Source organism: Phragmites australis, chromosome 4, assembly GCF_958298935.1.
Source record: "Phragmites australis chromosome 4, lpPhrAust1.1, whole genome shotgun sequence".
NCBI lineage: Eukaryota > Viridiplantae > Streptophyta > Magnoliopsida > Poales > Poaceae > Phragmites > Phragmites australis.
In genome coordinates this window covers 46,918,615-46,944,985 of record NC_084924.1, presented here as the reverse complement: position 1 = coordinate 46,944,985, position 26,371 = coordinate 46,918,615, and the positions used below count along the sequence as shown (strand labels likewise).

At 42.9% G+C, this 26,371-nt stretch overlaps 3 protein-coding genes and 1 pseudogene across 5 annotated transcripts; 1 reads left to right on the top strand and 3 right to left on the bottom strand.

Annotated features, from left to right (window-relative positions):
• Positions 1 to 709: 709 nt before the first annotated feature.
• LOC133914501 (heavy metal-associated isoprenylated plant protein 27-like) lies at positions 710 to 1,088 on the bottom strand (annotated as a pseudogene).
• A 2,246-nt stretch (positions 1,089 to 3,334) lies between these two features.
• Positions 3,335 to 6,853, bottom strand: LOC133916896 (chloroplast protein FOR GROWTH AND FERTILITY 2-like). Its single transcript, XM_062360777.1, has 2 exons — positions 6,280 to 6,853; positions 3,335 to 4,344 (listed from the first exon to the last, which is right to left on the bottom strand). Exons 1-2 carry the CDS (start codon positions 6,562 to 6,564, stop codon positions 3,529 to 3,531), a joined length of 1,101 nt encoding a protein of 366 aa, XP_062216761.1. The 5' UTR covers positions 6,565 to 6,853; the 3' UTR covers positions 3,335 to 3,528.
• A 4,450-nt stretch (positions 6,854 to 11,303) lies between these two features.
• LOC133916895 (cell number regulator 13-like) lies at positions 11,304 to 15,363 on the top strand. Of its 2 annotated transcripts, XM_062360774.1 has the most exons (8): positions 11,312 to 11,666; positions 11,795 to 12,520; positions 13,089 to 13,507; positions 13,879 to 13,985; positions 14,195 to 14,266; positions 14,549 to 14,655; positions 14,794 to 14,887; positions 15,212 to 15,363. In XM_062360774.1, the coding sequence occupies exons 2-8, from the start codon at positions 12,113 to 12,115 to the stop codon at positions 15,259 to 15,261; spliced, it is 1,257 nt and encodes a 418-aa protein (XP_062216758.1). In that variant the 5' UTR covers positions 11,312 to 11,666; positions 11,795 to 12,112; the 3' UTR covers positions 15,262 to 15,363. The 2 variants fall into 2 exon arrangements, with proteins under 2 accessions (XP_062216759.1, XP_062216758.1); XM_062360775.1 differs by lacking the exons at positions 14,549 to 14,655; positions 14,794 to 14,887; positions 15,212 to 15,363 and adding an exon at positions 14,363 to 14,542 and having other exon boundaries at positions 11,304 to 11,666.
• A 292-nt stretch (positions 15,364 to 15,655) lies between these two features.
• LOC133916893 (ABC transporter G family member 22-like) lies at positions 15,656 to 21,182 on the bottom strand. 2 transcript variants are annotated; one of them, XM_062360772.1, is made up of 10 exons: positions 20,686 to 21,182; positions 20,529 to 20,599; positions 20,204 to 20,430; positions 18,387 to 18,542; positions 18,122 to 18,305; positions 17,724 to 18,044; positions 17,349 to 17,636; positions 16,992 to 17,276; positions 16,392 to 16,499; positions 15,656 to 16,215 (listed from the first exon to the last, which is right to left on the bottom strand). In XM_062360772.1, the coding sequence occupies exons 1-10, from the start codon at positions 21,071 to 21,073 to the stop codon at positions 15,994 to 15,996; spliced, it is 2,250 nt and encodes a 749-aa protein (XP_062216756.1). In that variant the 5' UTR covers positions 21,074 to 21,182; the 3' UTR covers positions 15,656 to 15,993. The 2 variants fall into 2 exon arrangements, with proteins under 2 accessions (XP_062216756.1, XP_062216757.1); XM_062360773.1 differs by having other exon boundaries at positions 17,802 to 18,044; positions 20,686 to 21,179.
• Positions 21,183 to 26,371: the final 5,189 nt, after the last annotated feature.

Genomic DNA, 26,371 nt, shown 5'->3' with positions numbered 1-26,371 from the left:
GTCTGTTCCAGATCTAACAGTTCAAAAATGCTAATATCACGGTTTCGAATGGGGTGGTGAGGCGAGAAGACATGGTAGTGAGAAGAGTCGAAGGATGGTTTGTGTGTGGACAGAATGAAAACGGATTCTCTGGAGTTGTGCCTTAATATCAGAGGTGCACAGTAATAAGAGTCTAATACTGTAGTACGAAACAGTGTCTCTAACGTTATTTATGAAAACAGCGTGTGAATTTACTGTTTATTAATGTACTATATAGATATACTGTTTGCCGATGTTACGTAGCATCACATATAAGTCGCTTCTCGATCGTAGGGCAGAATATGAGTGGCACTAGGTTGTGTTGCTTAGCTGGGCCTAAATCACCCTAGAGCCTTCCTTTCAGAAAAGGACGGAACGACAAACCCAGTGCTCCCATTCGTCATTTCTGTTGCAACACAATCGAGTATTAGTGGACACTTTTTTTTCTAATGAGGATCTCGTGGCGTTTGCTTGGAGCCTGAGTATGGCTGAGGTGTTACGCTCGATACGGACGAGCCTGGCTTCCCAGACGGTCGATTTTGTACGCCTGGGCCTGGCAAGGAGCCAGAGTCACAACCAAACGCGGTCGTGACAGCTCCCATGATTTCTCCAGGCCAGGCATATTTGTCCAGGGTTCGAACCAAAGAGGCCCTCACTGTGCGCGGGCCGCGGCAACAAGCGGGTGGGTGGATCACATGATGGCGCAGGGTCTTGGGTTGTCGTCGCAGAATGCGGTGGTGCACTTCTCCTCCGTGGAGCTGGCCCGCACGAGCAGCGCGGCGTCGGGGTCGTCGAGCACGTTGCGCACGTACCCGGGCGGCGCCTTCTTGTCGTGTAGGCCCCCGGCGCGTAAGGGTGCGGCACCACCTCGTACGGCACGTAGGGCCACGGCTCCGCCTTCTTCCCCGCCCGCCGGCGCAGCCGCTCCACCACCTCCGCCGCCTCCACGTACCCCGACACCGTCACCTTGTTCTGCTTCGTGTCCACCTCCACGCTGCTCACGCCCTTCATGCGTTCCTGACCTTGCGCTCGCACCCTTCGCAGTCCATCCGGACCATCAATTCCACCCTCTGAATCGACCAACGTCAAAGAGGAAGAGTTCATCAGTCACCAATCTGTAGCAGGAACAAAAACAAACTCCCCTTGATCCACGACCGACCTGCGCGTCAGTTCTTGTCGCTACATTCCTTTTCATTCCATGAACTACACATGTCAGTGACATACTGCGTGAAGAATCCTGACGTGTGCCAAGAAACGGGGTGACAAATGCTGGATCCTCCATGCCAGCATAGCATGGGATCGATGTTAATTGCCGCAGAGAGGTCAGCCGGCGGCACGTACCTGGAACTGCTTGCACTTCTTCTTGCCGAGGATCTTGGCCGGCAGGACGCAGAGGTCGGCGATGAGGTCCACGCCAACCATCCCGGCCGTGCTGGTGGGTAGACTACCTGCGCAGGTGCGCTTGGCCAACGAGCTGCCTAACGGTCGAGAAGAGCTCCCTGGCTTGCGCAGTGTTTTTGCCTTCCCGATGGTCGATGGAGATGGCCTTGTGCGCAGGATGATGATGACTTGAGATGCTTCTCGTGTTCCGGCTCCGGAAGGGAGGATGTTTCAAGTGCACGAGGCCGTGAACATCTCGGCCTCTTACATTCTTTCTGTCATGTCCAAGTCGAAACATTCTGATCCTGATTGCGGGGCCAAAAAAGCTTTGGGATTTCGCCTTTCCTATGGAAGATCCTAATGCAGTTTCAGCGCGATTCTACCATGTGATCCGATGCTTCCGTCCTACTGATATTTCGGTGGCCGTAGGGCCAAATAAAAATCAGAGGCTCTCTTAAAAATATTTTTTATATTTTAATTAGAAATTAAATATCGGTTACATTTAGAAGTTTATTACAAAGGTAACATTTTTTTACAATAGTAATACATTAATAAGTAGAAGTTATAGAATTTGACTACTACGGATAACACTTTTATTTTAGAGAATCGCAGCGGCCAAAGTATGAAACAAGTTCATTATCCATTCATTCATTACCTACAAATACAAAGAATCCATTTGTGTGTTAGAGTGCCGATGATCATTTAAAACAATTCATTCTAACATTGTTACACACAAAGTTATTAATAATGGTGTCAACATCAATCTTATTTAGCAAATTCTTCTCAATACATAATATAACTAAACTGCTTAACTTTTCTTGTGACATTGTTGACTTCAAATAGTTTTTTTTAATAATTTCAGTTTTAAAAAACTTCTTTCAATTGATGCTACAGTCATATACACAATAAATAGGATTGATAAGCAATAGAAACCTTATGGTAACAATATAATTTTTTAACAAACTCAAATATCTCCATACCTTCCTTATAACAAACGAAGAGCACAAACAAATACATGAGTCCTCCTACTGGTGGCATGTGTTGGACCATAATCTCTCATTTGCATAGTTACTTTTAAATCTATATCTATACAAAGCTATGTACTACATACATATCATACATATCTAGGTCGAGAGCCTATGTAGTTGCCCCCGCTGCCCTTGCCAAGGTCGGGCCTTGCCTACGGTTTTGGTCCTGCCAACTTCAAAACAGTAGGATTACACGTGCTTGTGCAGGAAAAAGGTAGCAACATTTTGTTCGAGTGCCTTCACCAGTAAAGGTGTGATTGATTACTCCCTTGTTATGTTACCCACATGGATCGTATACGCAGACGGAGGGGAAGTAGGTTGAGCGGATGTAATAGTATTAAAAAGAAATTGTTTGATTGGTTGTATCTGTCTGTATAGATTAAGGTGAGTTTTTTGTTTGGTGGACTGAATCTAAGGTCGCACGAGCGGATGCAAGAGTTAAGATTCTAATTAGTTGCTCGTATAAAGATGATATTGTGACACTAACAAGTAAGCCCGCACACATGAGTAGATGTAGGGATTCAAGCCAAGTGTCGAATGTACATTTACATCCGTTAAGCTAAACTGGAACAATACATATAGACAATCAAACACATTTCTCACGAAATTATATGTATCCGCCGAACCGAGATCTAAAGCAAAATTGCTACAGTGAATTATTGGTGACAAGTAAAAAAAAGGTATATCATTTTATAATACATTCTTTACGTATAGCTTTAATTAATATTTTCTATTAAATATATTTATAAAATCTTTTGAATTTGTGATATTAAGGAAAAAAATTAAGACAAATCTACCCATATAATTTTAAAGTTTTAAAACTAAATATTTTAAAGCTATCATTAATCAAAAATTAAAAAGTTTGACAAAATATTTTTCAAAACAATATATATTTATGACCGGGGGAGTATCTTATTATCAACATATACATTAATCAGCAGATGATACATAGCAGAAACCCTGTGTAAAGTAAGTGCCAGGTCGAGTTGCAGCAGTATACATTTCGTAGCTTCACAAACAATAACCATCTACTTGCAAACTAACTGCCAACAATACTCTCATCGAAAACAATGTTGCAAAGTAATCTCGTGAATTAATACAATCAGTATAGGCTGAATCCAAAGAACTGCCCGACCAGAAGAGCTAGTCCCATGCCTATAGCTACAAGTGAAGCAGCCCAGGTCAGTTTCTCTGTTATCCTAGGAACCTTCTCTTTTAGCGCCTCGCTACAAGAACCTACAAAAGCGGTGTAACTCCCCATTGAAAATACAGTCCCAACCAAGAACATGCCGAGAAATGCTGCGCCAGCTAAGCGCGACGGAAGAGCCAACGCAGGCAAGACCATCAGTAGCGCATCTGGTTGGAGACCATGGACGATTCCGGTTGCAAATGTTGCAAAACCAACTTTCTTCTTTCTAGGGGTAGAAGGTGCCTGCAAAGGCTCACCGCCTGTCATGCTGCCATCGACGCCCTCCAAAACAAGCGATGATTCTTGAACCTCTGAAGCCTCCCGGATGCCCATGCCTCCAATGATGAGAAGGGTCAGGCCTACAACTCTTGTTCCCCATGCACGGAAAACCTCGATGTGCAATCGATCCTTGAGTAACAAGAAGAGCAGGCCAAAAATAACTTGTCCGGCGTCATGACCACAGCCCCAAAGGGCGCCAACCAGTCCACTTTCAAGTCTTGATCTACCAATTGACAGTGGCGCCAAGGCAACAAGATGGTCCGGCCCCGACAAGGTATGTAGGCACCCAGCAAAGAAACCAGCCCAACCACTGCTTAGTAACTCTGTCGTGAGGAGCCTTCCACCGGTTCTGGCTACTGGTTGCACCGATGCATAGGCAGGATGAGGGATGCTGGAGTGCAGGGTGCTAGAAATAAGCGTCATCAATATGAAAAGGGCAGCAGTGGAAGCCTGTGACAGAAAATGTTTACCACATCAGAACAGAATTGACATAAAACTCAGCCAGAAATCCAAATTTTAATGAACAATGACACAGACTGGTAGATGTTAGGAACCCACAAGCAAGCAAAGTAAAACAGAATCAAGCAAGATGTACAGACATGTGATGGACAATCATTTGGTCAAAGTTGACAACATCCTCCAGCTTGATAATACTAAGCATAACTTCTGTAAGATCTCAAAGTTTTTGCACCTGTAAACATAATCCCATTTAGCGTCAGAGTCCAGAATTGTTACTAGCCCTGGCCCTCTTCACAAATGCATGTTTCGTACTTACATTCTAAAATTAATCTCCATTTTCCAAACTAAATAATTAAGAAGTTGTGTGGTTCTGTACCTTACACTTTTAGGGCAAAATCAGCTGCTACATTTTTTATGTGCCTAACAAAAGGTCCCAACTACCAAAAGTGGAAAAAAAAATGTCAGTGCTAGAGTTACTGGCAGTTAAAAATAACCCATCCAAATGTTTGTTGTACTATACCAATAATCACCAAGAGAACATTAAAAGTAAGAATGCCAACTGTGAAAGTGTGAATAATTAAAGCTAACATGATTATCAGTTGTCAACGACTCCTGGCACACCTGAATATTCCTGACCCACCTGAGGCTTTAAACCACCCTGGTAAAATGAGAATCATGTTGTTCGCAAGAGAAAATTGTGTGATAAACCAATGCAACAGTTAAGGCCCTCAACTGTGACACTATCCACCACATGCACTTTATATTTAGAAGATGAATCACTATGGGGCTTGTAGTGACCCCTACATTTTTATGAGAAAGAACCGTTGCAACACCTCAGTTAGGTATTACAAACAAAAGGCAGCAATTCAAAAATAAATTATTGAAAGCAAGGTGAGTGGATAATCAGGCTGCATTGAAATCAATACTCTACACCGAAATTTACCACCTACTATGAGAATTTAGGTCTATCCTCAAACTCACTGCAGTAAATTGCAAAATGGCTAACACCCGACCTACCTAATACCATGAGCATCTAGAGTGCATGCAACACATCTGGGCTTGATTTTGTAAGGAAAGCCACACAAAAAATATCTTTCAAAACTTCTCAAATCTTATATCAAAAGCTAACTCGGTGTTGCAAGTTATCATGTGATCTCTTAGTTTCTGGATGAAATAGTGATATATGAGTTCTTTGCAAACACCACAAATTCTGAATCATTTTCAGACGCTTCCATTAATCGTATCTCAATTCTTCATTATTTTAAGAGTTCCAGAAGCTTCAGTAGGCCTAGTTCTAATAAACTGATGTGTAGAATCAAAGCTTGGTCCTAGAACTAGGTTGGATTAAGTACTGCAATTATCTGCAATTCGCTATAAGCCAATCAGATGTCCAAACCATTGAAATATTGCCCTTCAGATGTCATTCTGAAACAAAATATCCTTTTGTGCCTTGCCATGGGAATATTTCATAAAGATCATTTCAGTTATTCTTTCCTTTGTCTCTAGCATGTGACTTCAAAATAATTCAGATTTTTACAGTTCGGAGCACAAGGCGTGTGATTCAAGAACAAGACTCGTGTGTTATTCCCTCTTATATACTAAAATTAAGTTATTTCCGTGCATTAGCAATTACAGCAGCCAAATGCCATAACAAGTTCATTTCGTACAAAGCACACTATTTTCACTCGTCGTCCTAGAGTATCTTTCATAATTTCCTTATTCATATTCAGATAAAAATAAGATTATGCTGAAACCAGGCCAGGCATGGCATGCTCTCTGATCTAAAACAGAAGCGCCAACCATGAATTACGTACGCGGCACAATTAACACGCCAATCACCAACACGAATCTATCTTAGCAATTTTACACTTTTGGAACCAAACATTGCAATTTTAGGTGGGAAAACAAGAAAAAAAAGTGTATCACCTTTGGGACCAAACCACCGAGGAGCTTCCACGGGGGGCAAACGGCCGCCGCCGCCGCCGCCGCCTCATCTGGCGCGGCCGAAAGAACCTCATGGCGCAGCGACGAAGCAACGGCGATCGCACCGGGACGCGGCGACCGCCAGCGCAGCCGTAGCCATGGCGCGACGCTACCACCCGCGGCGGGGAGGCGCCGGGAGGGCAGGAAAGGGGATCCGCCAGGCAGGCGGATCCGAGGATGGGGGGAAGCGGAGGGGGAGGTGGCGGGCGTGGAGATGAGCCGCTCCATGTGCGTGGGAAGGGAGGACTAGGAGAGTCCGGGAGAGCAGGATGGATTGCGATAGCTTCCTCTTTTGGAACGGGGGAGTTGGACTCGGCGAGGATGAGGGCGGCGGCTCCGGAACTCGGGAGAAGGGATTGGTTTCTTGGTTTGGTTGGCTGGATCCTGGATGGGTTGACGGTTTCACGCAGCACAGCGCGGCACGACAAGGCACAGCGCGGCACGGCGGCTGCTGCGCTTCGAGTGTGGAGCTGCTGACTCGCGTGGAGTCAGTCAGAGGGAGGAGGAGGATGGTGGCGGTGCAGCGCGCACGTTGCTGCTATTAGCCGTGGGGTACTGTTCATATAGTACTGTCCACGAGAACATACTAAGTAAATATGGAAGTAACTATTAATACTGTAAGATGTCAGAAGATTTTAAGAAAAATATAAGTTATCCCTATATACTATTCTAGGTCCGTCACTGTATGGCACTAATTTCATACTAACTACGGTCTCAGTTGTTCAATATTCATGTTCAAAGTTCGCATGAAATTCTTTTTTTTTTCTTATGCACGAATTTAGGTTTCTTGTTGTCATTATGTGTAAACAACTCAACAACCAAAGTTGCAGATGCAGATGAAGAAAACCACTTAGAAAGACATGGAACTGCAACCGAAGACCATCCAGGGTTTGAAAAATGTTGAAAACCGCTCGTCGGTCAATCCGGTTCTACCGTATTTAGAAATTGACCAATTTTCGAATTTAAATTTAATATTTTTTAAAAAAATCTAGAGACAATTCTAAGACCTTCTTTGAAAAAATTCAAAAATAATATCGTTTACATTATATTTTATAGAGAGAAAGTTTAAAAAAAAGAAGAAAAATATTAAAATTGGACGTATGAACATGATAATTTGGCCATCACATTAAGAAAAAGCTTAACATATAAACATATATTTATTTATTTATGTAAGGTGTATTTTAAGAGGATCTTTAAAACTCTTTCACTTTATTTAGAGTTTTATTAATTTCTCCATGATTTTTACAAAGTCCACGGGTATAAAGTGAACATGTTAAGAAATAACATTGTAATTAATTTTTTCATGTCTACCATTATTTTTTCTACATAAAACATAGTATAAGTAAACTAATAAAAGTGGTTTCATTAATTTTGAAGGTGTGATGGGTTAGTTATGAATTAATTTAGTTACAACACATTTTCACTAATTTTGCATATTAAAATAACTATTTCATGAGTTCATGTATTCTTAAAAGACATAGGATCATGTAAGAACACTAACAACATTGGTTTCATGATTTTTTGATTAACGAAGAAATAACTATGCATTTAACTAGGTTTAGCAAATACATTTTCTCACATAAAATATTCAATTTTTTATGAGTATAAATAATTTTATCATGTAGATAATGTTACAAGGAAACCAACAAAATTTGTGTAACCTGTTTTAAAGCTTAGATAAATTAGTTATTGATTTTACAAGGTTAAGCTATTTTTTGGTTTTTTGTCGAATTTCACTGAAATTCGAGAAATGCGCTCGGTAAATCGGGAAATTCGAATGGTTTTCGACGAATTTGTTCAAAATGCAGAAAATTCGCTTGGTAAATCAGAGAGTTCGCTCGATTTTTTGTTGAATTTGACTGGTTTTCGCTGACTCGATTCGATCAATTTTTATCTTCGATTTACAAATTTAACCGAGTGAATTTATTCGAATTATCGCCAAATCGATCAAATTTTCCGGCTTTCACGAATTTTGTAAAATCATTGGGTCCCAATTTTCGGTGTCAAACGATTTTGTAAACCCTGGACCGATCACTATTAAACTATCTATTATTGTTTGAAAGTTTAGTTGTATTCAATAAACCTCATTTCTTTCACACTTTTAGTTGTGGTGGGGCACAAAAGCTCGAAAAAGCCTCGTGATTTTGTGTAGGAGAAGCTCATACATGCTATCAATAGAGTTGAGCGTGATATCTTATTTAGGGTAAATTCAATGATAGAGACGTGATACTTGGTAAATGGTGGAGCTTAGTTACGTACAACGGTGAAGTCAAGTCGGCCGCATAGACCAAATCTAGGGACCATGGTTCAACTTAGTTTTTTACCCTAGCAAATTATTGACATTCAACTAGTTTTTATAAAAGTGGCGTGGCGTACGTCATGAATAAATGATAAAACAATAATCTTATATTTTTTGGTGGGTGACATGTGAAGACAAGAGGTTTGACTAAGATAATGTTCTACTCAGCGGATACGTCATGAATAAATGGTAAAACAATAATCTTATACTTTTTTTGGGTGACATGTGAAGTCAAGAGGTTTGACTAAGACAATATCCTACTCAACGGATAACAAAAATAATATTATTAATAGGGTAAAACCATGCTAGAATCTACCGATGGTAGCTATCTTTCAGTCCAGGCCAACAAATCACAAATCGACCGGATCCGCCTCCCCAAGCCCAGCGGGCAATGAACTATGCGAAGCGGCAAGCAAGTAGGCCGCCTTGGGCCACCATCTCATGCACGGGCTGCGGCTGACGCCGCGCCGCTGCATTCCCAAACGAATGTTTTTATTTTTGTATTTCAAAAATCAAAATATTGTAAACTTAGTCATCTGTTTAAAAATTTTACAAAAATATAATATTGTTGCCTGTTGGGAGGACTATAGCAATTTGTCATACTTTCAATGGACGAAGGGCGACATCTTAAAAAAATGTCGTCCTTTCAACCCGTGACAAGCTAAAAAATAAAAAAATATTGTGCTCTATAGCTCTTAAAATTTAAAACACTATTAAAATAGTCATGAAAAATTTAAAAAAATATATTCTATAGAGGATACTATGATATATGTAAAAAAGTTCAGATAAAATATGATTTGTACAAAGAAAAATAAAAAGATAAATTTTATTATACGCAGTTAGTGAGACTATGTACAATAAAGTTTGTCTTTTTTATTATAAAAGTAATTATTTGAGTTAAAAAATTATAATATTTTCAAACAGACATTTAATTTTACAATTTTTAATTTTTGAAAAATAGAAATAAAGAAAAGCTCTTTGCCAAACCGCACGATTGCTAGGCGGGTGCTTCGGCCTACGGATCGCGCCGATGCGTGGGGCAGTCTAGTCCAGAGCTTTTTTTATTTTTATATTTTTTCGATTAAAAATTTAAATAAATAGATTCCTCGTGAAAAAATTGCAAAGCTAGACGTCTACCGCCCTCTGAAGGGGCGGTAAGGGCCTTACCGGCCCCTGAGAGGGCGGGTAGCCTTACAGCCCTCTAACAGGGAGGGCAGCTACAGTACATGAACAGTAAACCTCAATGAACAGTGGTAAAATTCTAAAAACCTGCTAAAATTCACTAATATTCTTCTTATGTGATGTGATAATTTCTAAAATTATTTTTAGCCTGATTATATGGTAAAAAAGTGGATTCCTTTGTGATGCACCATTTATATGTATTTTTATAATTTCATGTGATATTCTTCTTTTAACTTAATTTGAATTCAAACATATATAAACCTAGAGATAAAAATAATTTTAGAAATTATCACATCACATAAGAAGAATATTAGTGAATTTTAACAGATTTTTAGAAATTTATTTAAGGCGCTAACAATTGCTAGAGGTTATAAAAGTAGTCTTTTTTGAAGAATTTTAGTTAAATTTTATATAGGATTTTTGGGTGAATTCAATTAAAATGAGTTGCACATGTATTATGTAACACGTACAAAAAATTTTAGGATTTTTGGAGTAACAGAACATCACTATTTTGAATAGAGAAGATAGTAACAAAATTAAACTTCAAAGTACTGTTCATTGAGGTTTACTGTTCATTTACTGTATCTTCCGGCTCCTCCGAGGACGGTAGGCGTCTAATTTTATAATTTTTTCACTAGGAATCTATTTATTTAAATTTTTAATAAAAATATATATAAAAAAAAACTCTCTAGTCCAGGGGGGAGCCTAGGGGGGAGCCTTAGGGCCCGCGGCCCTGGGTGCACGGCACAGAAGTGGAGAAGTGGGCTGCGATGGGTGATGGCCAATTGGCACCACCGGAGCTGGAAAGCGGGGCGCATGCAATGCAAATGCGCACCCGAGCTGGTGCCTGTGGTAGTGGTGGCGGTGGCGCACGTACACGTCCATTTCGTTATGGGATTTCGTTCTGGGCCATGTAACTTTTTACTATTTTTATAGGTTAAGTGACAACAAATTTGTCACTGATTTATATTCAGTGAGTTAGGTACTCTAATATACAGTGAGAGATTAAATTAACATATAATAAAAATAATAAATAGTTAAATAATTCTTTCGTTCCGGGACAGAGACAAACTTGCCTGTCGGATAGGGACAAACTTGCCAGTGCAACGGCAGGGTTTTTTTCGTAATTACATTAAACAAAACAAAAGCGATCCTAGTAACCTCCCACTACTACAACCAAACAATTATTCCAACTTTCCCTTAAAAAACAAGTATTCCAACTACCAGATCACGGGCGCTTGCTCGCAGCCTTAACTTAACCTAGGTCTTGTTTAATTCCAGCGCTGAACCCAACTGCAGTACACGAGCAGAGCACTAGGAGTATAGCACTCCTGAACCGAACGACCTCTGAAACCTGAGGTCCTGATCCTGTAGCCCATTTGTCAGTGACACCGTAAGGAGACGTTCAGAATAAGCATTTGCCCCTCCAGCTAAACTACACAAGCTCCCAGAAATTAACAATTGCTTTGTCGTACCGAGGCTGGAGTAGAGAGTACTCGTAGTCCTACACAAGGACCCAAAGCTGCACGAGTAGCGCGGACTCCGAGGCATGGGGATGATGGTGAGCGGTGAGCTAGCTGTGTTGGTCAGTGGAGTGAGCCGGTGAGTGAGCCAGTCCAAGACGAGTTCTAGCAGTAACCGAAGCACCCGAGAGGAGGGGAGGACTGAACCGCGCAGCACCTCCTCGCCTCATCCGCTCCACGCCTCTCCCTTCCACGTGCAGGCATTGCCTGCTCTCCACTCCAGTCCTCGGTAGGGGGAGGCTCAGGCGCAGAGGCGCTCGCTCCCCAATTCCATCTCCGATTCTGCCACTCCGTTGCAGTGGCGGGGGAGGAGGAGCCCACGACAGGTAACGTGATTTTTAGCAGCATTTCGCCGTTTCCGGTGGAGATTGGTTGGCGCAAGCTAAAAGATTGCATCTTGCTTAATTTCTTCCTCGCCTGCAAGAAAAATCTCATCTCGCTGTCTTCCTCGCAGGCAAGAAGAGGGGAGAAAAGGGTACGGCAAATTGGCAATAGTAAGGTGAGGAAGGCGGTCAGGAGTAACAGGGAGTTCTGCTGCTGTAATCTCGCAGATCTTCCCCGCTGCGCTCTGTTTCGCTGGAATCCAGAGTCGAAAGCGAGGTTCTTGCAAAGGCTTTGGACCCATGGCCGAGGGGGAGAAAGATCGTGATGGGTAAAATTGGCTGGGTGTCTCTGATCTTCGCTTTGCAAGCGAATTAATCCAGGCGCATTCCGTTCGTTCCACCGGCTAGCCAAGGAACCGAGTGATTCGTGAGAAGAAATCAAGATCGCGATGGCGTCGTGGAACACCGTGGGGGATGTAGCCAACGTCGTGCAGCTGACAGGGCTGGACGCCGCGAAGCTCATCTCCCTGATCGTCAAGGCGGCGTCCACGGCGCGGATGCACAAGCACAACTGCCGCCGGTTTGCGCAGCACCTCAAGCTCATCGGCGGCCTGCTGGAGACGCTCCGGGTTTCGGAGCTCAGGAAGTACCCGGAGACGCGCGAGCCGCTGGAGCAGCTCGAGGACGCGCTCCGACGGGCCTACCTGCTCGTCAACTCGTGCCAGGATCGCTCCTACCTCTACCTCCTCGCCATGGGGTGGAACATCGTCTACCAGTTCCGCAAGGCGCAGAACGAGATCGACAACTACCTCCGCCTCGTCCCGCTCATCACGCTCGTCGACAATGCTCGCATTCGGGTCGGTAATCAGCTCCATTTCATTGTTACTCTGCAATCAACATCTCTCGATATTGATTTGTTTAATTTTGCAGCAGACTGTTAGGCACCTAGAATGGATGTGGCCATGTAGGCTTTTCAGAAATGTTGATTTGTTATATTCATTCCATCTTACTGGGATATTCTGGTTTAGACTCTAGAGGAAAGGTGATGTGTATCATTCTTTGGTTGTAAAGTATGGTGCATGGAATCTCTACTTTTGATGCTCTAATGTACTATTCTTTGATTGACTCGGGTGTTTTTCTTGCATGGTCTGATTTGTTTCTTGTTTTCTGTTTGTTGCTCAGGAAGTTGGTGTGACCAAGGATTCTAATGTTCTTTGGATAGTTACATTCCTACTTTTTAACGCGCCATCGTTTTCATTGTTTCTACACACCCTTGGACTTGTAGATAGCTAGTAGAAAATTAAGCTGAATTCTATATAGCAGAGCCAGTTGTTTTAGCTCCAATCAAATATCATCTTTTGTTGTTCCTCTCCATATCCTCTTTGGCTTATTCTTCGAACTCTTTTTTTTTTTTTTCTGTTCCAGGATCGGCTTGAATACATTGAAAGGGACCAATGTGAGTATTCTTTTGACGAGGAAGACAAGAAGGTGCAGGATGCTCTGTTAAATCCTGAGCCTTGTACGAATTCTACGATAGTGCTGAAGAAGACGCTGTCATGTTCTTATCCAAATTTGCCTTTCAATGAAGCCCTTCGAAAGGAAAGTGAGAAGCTCCAGGTGGAGCTTCAAAGATCACAAAGCAACATGGATATGGGCTCATGTGAGGTTATTCAACACCTGCTTGGAGTAACTAACACTGTGGCAAGTTCCATTCCAGAGAAAGGTACTAATGCTAAGGTTTCTGAAAAAAGTGATTCAAATTACACAGAATTCAATGAAGATAGGACAAAGTCGTATGATGATGACTGTCCTAAGAAGCAAAAAGATGCCTGCAGCGCACCACGGTTAGTAAATTTATCTATATTATTCTGGTGATTGTTTCTTATGATGTGAGGTTGACATAGAAGTTTTAGCAAACCATTTTTTTCCTTGGGCTAAGATTAACCTGAAATTTACTTATTTTTTAGAGTGTGGGTGGGGGTGTGAGTAAGACAAGAATTGTGTACAGATGCCATTGACCATTGCCTTCCTTGTTTTAGAGATGTAATTCTGGTAAACTAAATTGTGTGATCCAAAAGATAACCGAACTCCTGTCGAAGTGTTGTTTTTTGGAGTTGAAAGGGAATTTGGTTATCTTCCACAAAATGGAGTACATACTAATAATACTATAATACCTTTGGTAGTTCTGATGGTGTACAATGTATATCCTATGCAGATGTTCTTCACCAGTTTCATATGGCCACAATCTTGTCTCAAGCAGAGTGTCACAAATGGATGAGTGGCATGCAGATTTACTTGGTTGCTGTTCAGAGCCAGCTTTATGTAGGTCTATTTACCTTACCTTTGTACAACATAATTTTTTTATTTTTGTGCTTTATTTGCACTGTTTGGTTTAATGATTTCCCTGTAGTATTTTACATGCTTCTTTCTTCTTATCTGTTCTAGAACTACTCAGTTTGTGCTTGCTAAATCCTGATGAAAATGTTTCTTACATAAACTGTTTCCCGTTTTTGCTTTTTATTATAACATAGGTCTGAAGACCTTGTTTTTCCCCTGTGGAACATTTTCGAGGATTGCTTCAGTCGCCAAGAACAGACCAATGTGTAAGAATATTTGGACCATGCTGAGTTTTTCTTCTGTAGTAGTTCCTTATTATCAACCATGCATCATTTGTCTCTTCTTGCTTTACTACATCACAGCTAAATGTGCACATGACTAGCAACTTCCAAGGATGCGCCGCATTTTTATCAGCTAACCTTTGGGCATCAGCAAAGATCTTACAATCATCAATACATTCAAATAGAACGCTGTCACACCTTTCGTGAGCTTAATTGATTCTGTAGGGCAAAAGCCTGCTTTACACTGTATTTCTGTGTTGTTGTCAGCTTCGGAAGAAGCGTGCAATGATATTATGGCATACTCCCTAATATTGTCCTGCTGCTGTTATACTTGCTGTGTAAGGAGAAAGCTTCGTCAAAAGCTGAACATTGCGGTACATATCTTCCTGGCCTTTTCATATATGTTACCAGCTGATTTCGTCTTTCTCCCTACAGTAGAAATGCTCATTTTTCATGCATACACCATAATTGGGAGCTGAACTACAGTTCTGTTTCTCTTGCGCTTCTGGCAGGGAGGTTGCTTGGACGACTTCCTTTCACATTTGATGTGCTGTTGCTGTGCGCTTGTTCAAGAATGGCGGGAAGTTGAGATTCGTGGAGCTTACGGTGAGTTTCTTACTTGAATGCTTTAGTGAACCATGGACTGAATTAGGTGTGATACACGACAGTGCAAGCTTTCTCCTTGATAGAGAAATGGGAAAAAAGATTGTATTAAAATAATACAATTTGAAGCCTCGTCTTATAGCTTCTACTTGATTAACGCGTGTACGCAACATCGGATTCCATTTGAGTAATAGGCTCACGGCACAAGTGGTGGTTGATGGCCTGATGGCAGCATAATTCAGCAGATATCATAGATACGTGTATAGTATGATGTGAGAATTGAGTTGCACAGGAATATTGATTTCTGTATGGCCTCATTTCCTGCAGGTGAAAAGACAAAGATTACCCCACCACCATGTCAATATATGGAACACTGAGCGACAATGAGGGGAGACCCGGACTTCTGTAAGATATTGACAATGTAAGGAACACTGAGCAACAGTGGCAAATTATTATGTTGTATTTATGCGTAGTTTCTATTGTTCGTGTTTATACTTCCATGGTTCCGTTATACCAGTATCTGTTGGGGACATTATATGTTCTTTGTAAACAGACCAATTACAGGCCTGTTAGAGCCGCAAACATCAAGTTAACATCGCCGGTTCTTGTCTAGATTTGAAATTTCAGGCATCCCCCCCCCCACCCCCAAGCAGAATAATAGTAAACAAAAATCTATCAATTCGTAAAGATCAGTAGTCAGTAGAGTCCACAAATTTGGTTCAAAAAAAATGCAGAACAGAAATCAGCATTGCCGTGTTGGTGATGTAGACAAATCAAACGAAACGATGATTCAGGGCCTTCACTCTCAACTGCCAAACATCAGGTCCCTATCCTATACTAGGATTATGCCAGCAATCTAAACATCAGTCTATTGATTTGCCAAGCACTTTAAAATTGTAACACAACTTGTTTCTAACGCTTGCTATAAATTCTTGCTCAGTGTTCATATTTGGCCTTCGGGCCACTCTGAACTTAGTTGAAAAAGACAGAAAAGTAAAAGCATTCCATCTTTTCGCGGTGCAATATAATACAAGCTTCCCTACACCCAAACAGCGAGTGCTACACTTGCAGCCTCCAGGCTCCAGTTAGTGCACTCAATGGCGCGATCACTAGCTGCTTGAGGTCTTCACCCTTCTCAGGGACAGATACGCCAGCAACCGGTACCCGATTATCATCGCGACGAGGGCCGTGACTTCGGTGGCGCCGTTGTCCAGACGTGTAGTGGTGGTCAGGATGTCCGGCACAGGATCATACTGCACCTTCAGCAGGAGCTTGTACGTGTGGTAGTTGAAGGACAGGTAGCGGAGCCAGAATATGAACGGTGGAACCCTCTGCAGATCATCATAGTGGAATGAGGACAATGCAAATGACAGAGTTAGTCAGTGATCCAAGGCCACATGTCTGTCTTTACAAGACTACATTTCCTATATATTTGTGCAGTAACTACTTCAGGGCTGCATCAGGTTGTAACTACTGAGTAGTAAGAGAGCAGAATGCTTGCACTCACCTTTACAAAGAACCCTCCTGCCAGCATGAACGTCATAACTATAACTGAAGCTAGAGTTGTTGCCTTCTTGATATCCAACAGGGTAGCTCCAATCGCCAATCCTAGTCCCTGCACATCACTTTTTTGTTGAAACTCTACTAGTTACAAGAAGAATCACTGTTAATATCTTTTTGCAGTGTGTTCTAACATTAAGCAACAAGTATTATGGGCTACGGGTTATGATTAGAGAACATCATCTTGACCTAGTTTCAAGATTCCTCGCGTTCAGTTTCCGTCTTTCACTGATCTCTTCTCCCTTCCAACCCTACTAAGGATCGCAAATGATTTATATTATGGTTTTTCAAAATCTGATTTGTAAAATCAAATACCTAGTCTAACATTATTGACTATCTGTTTGGCACAAATTTGAGGTTCATCATGTGTTCTTCATTCAAAACCAAGTCACACTGTACCTAGTTAACCAGCAAAAAAATATTTTAGAAATTTAAAGATGCAATCATCTCGTCACATATCCAGGTATCTCCTTTTAGATTTTAGAAAGGATAAAAATTAAGAGATGGCAATAGTATTGCACAACGAGACTTGCTCCAAATTTCGTACCTGAGCCGCAATTATGCTGAGAAAGACAGTCAACATGCTAAGAAAGAAATGTGTGGCAGTTGCTTTGAGGCCTGCCATGAAGTAGACAATCACCATAAATATGACAGGGAGGAAAAGGTCAAGTGGTAGGTCACTTGTCGTTCTGGCCAAGAAGTATGCACTGAGCTTGTACATGTCAACTGCCCGCTCCTTGTTCAACATTGCCCTCTCTTGAGGGAACGTGAATATAGCAGTAAACACAGGAAAGAAACCCCAGAACACAGCAATAAAAAACAGTAAGCCAGCCTGCATACACAAAATGGCATTGTCTTATGCTGAGCTTAATTACATGAACCAAATAGCTAGTTGTGTGTATACCTGATCTTCTAGGCCTTTTAGTGTGCTGGGATCAGAGTGCCACCACAGTAAACCTAAGATAATCGATGTAGCTATGACCTGCGTGATTCTCATCCAGCTCAAATAATCATGCCGTCTTTCCTTGATCCCTCTACAGAAGAGGATGGAATATTGCTGCCACCAGCTTGTGCCCCACTCTCGTTTCGCTGATGTTATAGTTGCCTTCATATCATCGCTGATCGGAAGCGGTGCTAGAAGCTTCTTCTTCTCCTTATATGCCACTCGAGTCTCATAGGCATCTACCAAATACTGCATAACATCACATACAAATTATTCAATACAATTCAAAACCAACTATTATAAAAGTAACATCAGCACATTTCTTTCATGCTTCACCTCATGAACATCTTGTGCTGATGGCTTGTGGTCATTCTTGGAATTATTATTCTCCAATTTCTGATTTTCCATATGCACCTTGTCATCTAACTCAGAAGGGACTGAAACATCATTAGTGTTGCCGTTGGCGAGATCCAGTAGAAACTCTGCTGGGTTCATCACAATAAGTGGGGTGCACCCAATGGACTGGAAGTAGGGCATGGCTTCAGATGCCTTCCCAAAGTAGAGCAAACTTCCTTTACCCAGGAGGATAACCTTGTCAAACTTATGAAACAGCCTGCTAGATGGTTGGTGAATTGTGGTGATTATCGTCTTCCCATCCTGCAGAAATCAACGAAATTAAAGAGGAACTGAACTGATAGCCAGCTATGTGCCGTTAGAAGTTACTTCCACATCACCTCAGCTATGTCATGTAGAAGTTGAACTATCCTTAAAGCTGTAGTTGAATCCAACCCAGATGTCGGCTCATCAAGAAACAGTAAAGATGGATTGATTAAAATCTCATTTCCGATGCAAACTCTTTTCCTTTCACCCCCTGAAACCCCGCGTACAAAAGATCCTCCAATCATTGTGTCCTGGCACCTTCGAACACACACGATTAAGCTACCTTGTAAGAATAGCTGACATGCAACAATGCAAGAAATGTAAGAACACGTGGTCTACCTTTCAAGGCCAAGCTCATATATAATGTCCATTGCCCGTTCTTCCTTTTGTTGCCTTGTCATTGTTCTTGGGAGACGAAGTAGTGCTGCGTAAGTCAATGTCTCCTTCACAGTAAGATGAGTAAAGAGAACATCGTCTTGAGTCACAAATCCTATCCTGCAGCCAAGTTTGAATCCAATATAACTTGTAACTATGAAGCAACAGTAACTACACTGGATTACCACTGTTGGCGATGGCTATTGCACAATACAGCCTTGAAGCCAAAAGATGTAACAATACTAGGAAAGAGAAATTGTCCATGTACAGTAGCGAACTTCCAGATTCATTTCTGAAGGGCCTCAAATAGAAAACTTCTACATAGCATTAAAGACCAAAAAATTCATGTCACAATCTAACACTTTAACCCTGTCGTATACTGTAAAAACGGCCTACTGTGAAAATCTAACGACAGGGCAGAAGCAGAAGAGGGTGTGGAGGCAGTCGTGGTGACAATGACAAGCATGAGGAGCATCATCATTCACATGAATGGTGCGCGAGGTCTCAGTCTCTCAGGCACAGAGAGTGTGTGTTGAAGGGCACGTCCTTATTCCCCAGATCATGAAACGCGAAAAATGCGTGGGTAACTGTAACCACAATTGGCTCGGGAAATTTGTCGAACATGCTACAGGCCCGCGGGGTTGGCATAATACGTCATGCAGCAGGGAGATCAGTTAGTTGTTCTTACTCATCGGATTAGTGGAGCACCGCTGAAGCCATCCATGACCACGAACCAGCAGTCTTCTGAAAGGTCCATGACAGGGATGAGGGATGGTAATGGCGACAGGCGAGCCGCGCACCCGAAACGTGAGACCAATAGCGCGGGTTGTGGCATGAGGGGGACACGAGGGAGCACCGCAACATGGGGGAGTCGCCGGACGCCCGCACCATGCTCCGGAGAATTCATTCGGGGAAAGCCGCCGGCGTTTCGGGACGAGACGAGGGGAGCCGGGGAGGGGTCGCCGTGTAAGGTTTGGGCTGCCAAAATTCACACGCGGCTCGGCCCGAGACCCAGTTCTGGGCCAGGCCATCTGCTGGCGAGGAGGCCGAAAGTGACGAGGGAAATTGTCAAGCCAACCATAGTTTATTCATAGCGAAAGTCTCCTAAAAAAACTCATAGCAAAAATTTGCAGTTAAGTAAGATCCACGGTGGGAGACCTAAGCATTTATCCGGATGGTTAGGGAAGATGGTTGTATTTTTGACCTATTAGAAATTAAATATCAGATTTACTTATTTTATATTTCACTAAGTTAGATTTTTTTTTTCCGATAGACGATGTACATATCAACATCGAGATATCTATAGTAATTTTGTTAATCTTTTAAGTTTTGTATCTCTTTTGCAGCAGATATTATGTGAGTGTGTAAATATGTATATGTATATGAGTTGTACTGAAGTTTCTAAAATAATCAGTAGCTTCTAATTATTTTTACCAACCTAGGGCGAAAGGAGCTATGAATAGTAAACCAATTGGCAGGATAACCGTGAGCCATGGCTAGGTAGCTAGGCTAGCTAAGCTGACCTTTATCAGCTAGACAGGCACAGCCATTCGTGCATGGACTACACCTGTCGCTAGAAGCAACACCTCATCAGCGATCGATCGAGCCACTTAACTTATCGAAAGCTACAGGCCACAATTTTATTAAGCGCCAAGCTAATGAATAGCTCTGCCCCCACAGAAATCAATCAATTATTTAATAGGAAGCTAATCAAGTCAGTCGGGTAATTAAGGCAGCGGTGCATGCCTTCACACGTACGGTAAGGTAGCTAGCTTAGTTACCTGCGTTTGAGGGACTTGCTGTAGGGCTCGTCGTTGTAGGAGATGCTGCCCTCGACGGCGCCGGCGCCGCCCGCCCTCCCGCCGAGGATGCTGAGCAGCGTCGTCTTGCCGCTGCCGGACGGGCCCATCAGCGCCAGCACCTCGCCGGGGGACGCCGATCCGGATATCCCGCTCAGGATCTCCCTTGGCGACCCCTTCACCGCCACCTTGTACTTCACCTCCGCAAACTGCACGTACGCTCACCACCGCAGCCATGCATGCACGCCGCTGAGGTAAAATGGAAAAGTTTTTGCTGCAAGATGCATGGTGTTTGGTTGTGTTTTACCTTGAGGTATATCGGCAAGGTCGGCTCTGTCATCAGCTTCTTGCGCCGCGTGCCAGCCTCGATGTCCATCGCTGCATGCATACGCAGTTCAGATTGTCAGAGCATGCAATCGTCGTTAGAGTTAGCTTTGGGTTGATGGCTATGAAATCGTGTGTACGGTTCTCGTCGTCGCTGAACGGCGGGGGGTCGGCGGGGGAGATGCCCTGCGGCGGCGGGGTGAAGCCGGTGAAGGTGAAGGAGAAGCCGAGGCTGGCGCTGGAGGCGCGGCTGAGCGCGGCGCTGCTGCTGACGAGATCCTCCATGTCCAGCTTCAGCTGCGCGCTCCGCGACTTACGGATGTAGCTGTTCCCGCCGCCGCCCGACGCCGAGCGCTTCCTCCCGAAGCTGGACTTGCGCGACAGGCTCGTGACGTCCCCCGTGCTCAGCACCGTCTCCGGCGACGCTGTCCGGCTCAGCGACTGCGACGGTGCCAGCTGGTCGGACTTGGTCCGCCCGATCCGCCCGATCACCCCGACGCCCGCAACGTCCATCATCGGCCGCTCCATCAGCTACCTCGCCACAGATACACACGTACAGGTGCGTACGTGCTCAGTGCTCACAGCTGCAACTGCAACGGTAGCTTTACACGCGCTTTGATATATACGCGACAACGCACGCAAGCGACTAGCCAGCAAGCTAAGCAGCGCGCGCGAGAGAGCGATGGAGAGAGGTGAGCTCTGGCGGGGGGCGGGCCGGGGTGGCGAGTGCGACGGCGGAGGGAACGGAGGGGCAAGGGCGCGCCAGCGCGGCGCGATATGTGTGACCCACGCATTGATGACGCGGAAAGTGGGGGCGTATGGCCGCGCGCGCCCGGGCTGCCGCCTTCCACACATGCCGGCCTCACGACGACGTATCGCCCAGGGCACCGCACTGCACCCCGCGCCCGGCCGCGCGCTTACGAGCTGCCAGCGGCTGGCGGGGGTGATGGGGACCGGTCGCGCGCGGCACATCTGGCTGCTTCCTGTTCCTGGCCTCGATCCAATCTCCTCCCCTGGTCGGTGTGGCTGTTATCGGTGGTGAACTGAACAGTTCCTCGATCGTCTTCGAACTGAAATTCGAGCGCAAGAATTTCACAGAAAGCAGGTCAGTTTCCGTTACAAACACGAGACCGAGGAGTACAAACAGAGACACGAGACGCTTCAATTCGGGGCGCAGGCAAGTCGCGCCTGTGACGGACACGCCTCGTTCTGGTACCTTTCCATATTACGCTATCACCCGGCGCAATCACTCATGCAAAGCAGCAAGGGACTGGCACCGGACTGAAAGAAGTAAGCACTGTTACAGGGGTCCATCCATCGCAGTGCATCAAGCTGCCAACACAATGGGGTTCGTTGGACTACGGTGAGTCGGTGACATTGGGTACATCTTTCCTGTGAATGTCAGGCGCATGCATCAACTGACAAGGGAAAATGTTCATACGAAGAGGAAAATGCAGCACTCCAAGACTTGTTGTGAAGCTAATAATGGCCAGCCAGTCATACACGGAAGGGAACAGGCGGCCCGTGGTAGACAAAAAAAGGCTTGTCATCAGCAGTAACTCATCACTGCAACTTGGAAAAAAACTGCGCAGGATCGGAAGAAGTAGGGAAGAAGTTAAGGATGTTACCTGGAGTAGGGGTTAGCCAAAACGACCCTGGTGGAGGGAGCTAGCCCGGCTCAACTCCAAGGAGATGCAGAAGAGATGATGGTGGCTGCTGAGCTTCAGAAAATGAATTAAAATTATGCTTCATGAGAGACATCCCGATTTCAGATAAGCTTGTAAGACTCTGAAAACATCACTTCCTGAATCATAGTATGCTAAAAACTGTGGACGATGACAAGTTTAACTGTACATCCTGTTGCGAGATGTCTTTTTTGTTCTCACTGTATGCATTTGGTGAGAACTCACGAAAACCAAGCGTGCGCATTTCTACTTTCTAGCCCCATTCAGACTTTGATCCATGTCGGAACGATTACTCCGGTGATCGAAATATGCAATGCAGTTGTTCATTCCAGCACTAACTCTGGAGCATGGTATGCTTCGGCTGAAGAAAACTTGACCTCTTTTTTCCAAAACCGAATCGGCAGGAGATGGCCAATTATATTTATAAGATGAAAAACCTAACGAGCTAACATTGCTCCGCTTATTAGGGAAACCAAACACAAAATTATAAAACAGATAAACTACCTAGCTAAACTAGTCCTAGAGTATCACAATACTTGAATATCTACCTAGTTAAAACTAGACCTGAGATGATCAACGCCGCCTCAAAACAAACCACTGTCGCACCCAAACCAACACAGGGAAGGAACAACTCCCAGATGACGCCTCCAAAGAGGACACGACGCTAAAGACGTCGTCATCACCCATCCGGAAAAATCAAATTTTGGTTTTTACCCAAAGAACCTCCCAAAGTGTTAGGAAACACCATAACACTACCTCAAAGTAAGGAACGACGCCCAAATGACATCACTGGTGTATAGGGGGCCGAGTAGGGCTTTCGCACGGTGCTCCCACACCCAACTATGTAGAAAGGGGCACAATGTGGTCATATTACAAGTACATCATAGCTGCCTAAAATGTTCATATCTAAATCTAAAGATTATGTTTATGTCCTGTCGCATATGGTCATATCACATTTCATACCTCTAAAGATCATATGGTTATCATATCTTGTCTCATATCTAAATCTAGAATTTCTGGAGCTATCTTGTTCCAGCGGTACGACTGAAAGCCCTCCTGATCTGACCGCCATATCTATATAGAGAGTTATTTTCCCCTTATGTGCTCTCGCAGTCTAACCGCACCAAGTCTCGATCTCACCACTAGATCTATATAGAAACTTTTTGAGTCTCTGGACTCCAACAGTCAGACCGCCCTGAGTCTCGTCTGATCGCCAGTGGCTGTTAAGTCCACATCTATCTTCTTTCTTTTCTTCTTCACTCCCCATCTCTCCCAACCAAGCGCTTCTTCTTTTCCTCTCTTACAAACTCGTGCCCCCGGTGGAAACTCAAGGGAGCCCAAATCCCTTATCCCTGGTTGATCTGTGACCATCTCCGGTCCAACTGCGGACTCCTCCACCATGTTTTCTCGGTATTCCTTGATTCGTTCTCCTTTTACCGTGAATTTTAAGGTTTATTTTTTATGCTTAGGGTTTGAAAGAGAGGATTCATCTTATGAGGTATGGATTTAAGATAAAGTTGAATATAATAGTTTGCTATGGTCTAAATTAGGCTATGCTCAAAGTTTGATTGGTTGGAACTTCTAATTTCTTCGAAATCCATCAAATTGGATTTGTCTACGTGCTCGCGATCAGACCGCGGCCTATGCCGGTCTGACCGCCAGCAGCGACAGAAGCTGATTTATTCGTTGTTTCATTTTCTATAAATTATTTTCTTTTATCTAATTCCGTGTGACATCTTATATGATCAGTGGAAGTGGAAGTGGCTTTAGGAAGAGGTTGACAAAGATTGTGGTCGGTTGAGGTAAGGCTAAGAAAAAATTGGTGGACTCATATTCAGAGGATGATCGTCAGGACTACGATTGGATGCCATCTCAGGATATTGGTGAGGAAAGCTCGTCTTTTGTCGGTAATGTTGATCATAGCTTGGAAGATGATAGTGATGAGGATCTTGAAATTAATTTTCAAGCTTATGTTAGGTATATAAAATCTTGAACTTCAACTGAATATACTAGAGCTATAAACACCTATCAATATGCTCTACATAATGATGCTTCTCAACCATATTTTTATACCATGGTGCAATAAGATGTCTTCTATGGTCATATTCTGAATAAGAAAATCTTTGAACAAAAATGAATAGATTGTGATTATGTGTAAAGTCAGCCTAGCATGGATGGTTTAGCTAATATCTTTCAAGAGCTAGGTCTTTATGAGTTAGTGAGTTTCAAATGTAATTAGAATACCACTGTCATCAGGTAATTCTATGCAACAGTTGAGATTTGTTATGAGTCTCAGAAAATTGAGTGGATGACAAGATTCAAAAAATATGAAGCTTCATTTAGGGATTTTGCAAGTGTTGTGAGAACCCCTTATGATCTTGTTTATGACTCTATTGATGTAAATAATGAAGATTGTTTGGCTGAAAATATATGAAGTGTCTTCTATGAGCCACAGAGAGTTGTTCCTAGAGTCACACTTGGGACAATGATTGGATTGATGGTGCTGCCCGCTACAATCAATAAGATTGTAAGAGACATTTTTGCTTTCAAAAGTGAAAACAGTGATGCTATTCGGGATTATTACTGGAATATCATTAATCATATCATAAACATGAGAAAAAATTGATGTGATCAAATACATTCTGAAGGCTATTAATGATATCATAGTGAGCATAACTCCAAATGTTTATTTTGCTCCATTTATAATGTATTTTGTTCTCATGAAGATAAACTTTCGGCAAACATCTTGTGATATAAAACATATGGGATACATGCCTTTCAAAGTGAATCCCCACATTCTAAATAGAGGTCAGGGAGGTCAGGATATTCCTGCAGCTCAGGGAGGTCGGAGTGAGGAACCTCAAGATAGCATTCCTCCTCAGTGGGCACCTCTAGCTGGTTTATTTGATCCTTACATGTCATCCATCCAACAGAATTTTTGGTAAAGTTTGAACTCTTTCTAAGCTAGCTTTTAGCAGGACTTCTATCAGCCTATGATGATAGAATTACAATCTACTCGTCTATCCATCTCCCTGGCTCGAGAGGACATTACCACTCTCAATACTCAGAACCAATAATTGAATGAAATGTTTCACAACCTCTCTCTTAGACAGCAGCGACTTGATGATCAGTTCACTATATTCTCCAATCATTTCTACAGTATCTATCATCGTCTTCCTCCTCCTCCTCGGGATAACTAGACCTTTTAGTATTTGATGCCAAATGAGGAGAAGTTAGAAGAAGTGAAGAAGACAACTATCTTGCATTGCATCTTTATTTCTTTAAGCATTGTAATGAACGACATTGCATCTTTGTTTTTTTAAGTATTGTAATGTGATAAAATATGTTTATTTGCTTATCTCTATATTCATCTCTACCTATATGTTCTAATTTTTGTTGGATGTCTTAAGGAAATGTTTTTTGGTGATCTTATTGATTATATTGTTGTCTTGAGGAAAATGTTCATTGGTGATCTTATTGATTATATTGATCATATCTCTTTTCTCTGATCCATATATACAAGGTAAACTTCGTCAATTATTTTCAAATTTTTAACTTGTGCTGTTTGTTTTACTCTAAATTTTATGGGCACATGTGTAGGGGGAGCTTACCTTGATATGAGTTTTTATAATAAATTATCTCTATTTAATTTTATATCCTTGAATTTCGTGCTACAGAAACTCACATTCGAGTCTTCTTTATGCTGATCGCTAAAAGTGGGCACAAAACTTAAATTACATCACTTCTTGATGTTATTGTCATCAATTACCAAAAAAAGAGAGAGTGAAGCATCTAGTCCCCTAATTCGTGTTTTAGTAATTAATGGCAATATGTCTTTTGTGCACTAAAATGTTTGAATGAGTTATAAGGGTTTGAGAGAAACCAAGGAAAGGCTGTCTTTGGGATATTTCTTAGCTGTGGCGGTCTGACCACCAAAGATGTCGATCTGACCACTGTATAAACTTGGTTGATGCTTAGTAGAACTCAGTGCTGGTCTGACTGCCAAATGAATAGAGGGGTTCGGGCCCTTTGGTCTGGCTGGCGGTTTGATCGTCGGCATGGCTGGTCTGACCGCCCTGGGAATATAAAGTTTTGGCACTTTGTTCTCTGCTCGCGGTCTGACCGTGAGGGGTCACAGTCT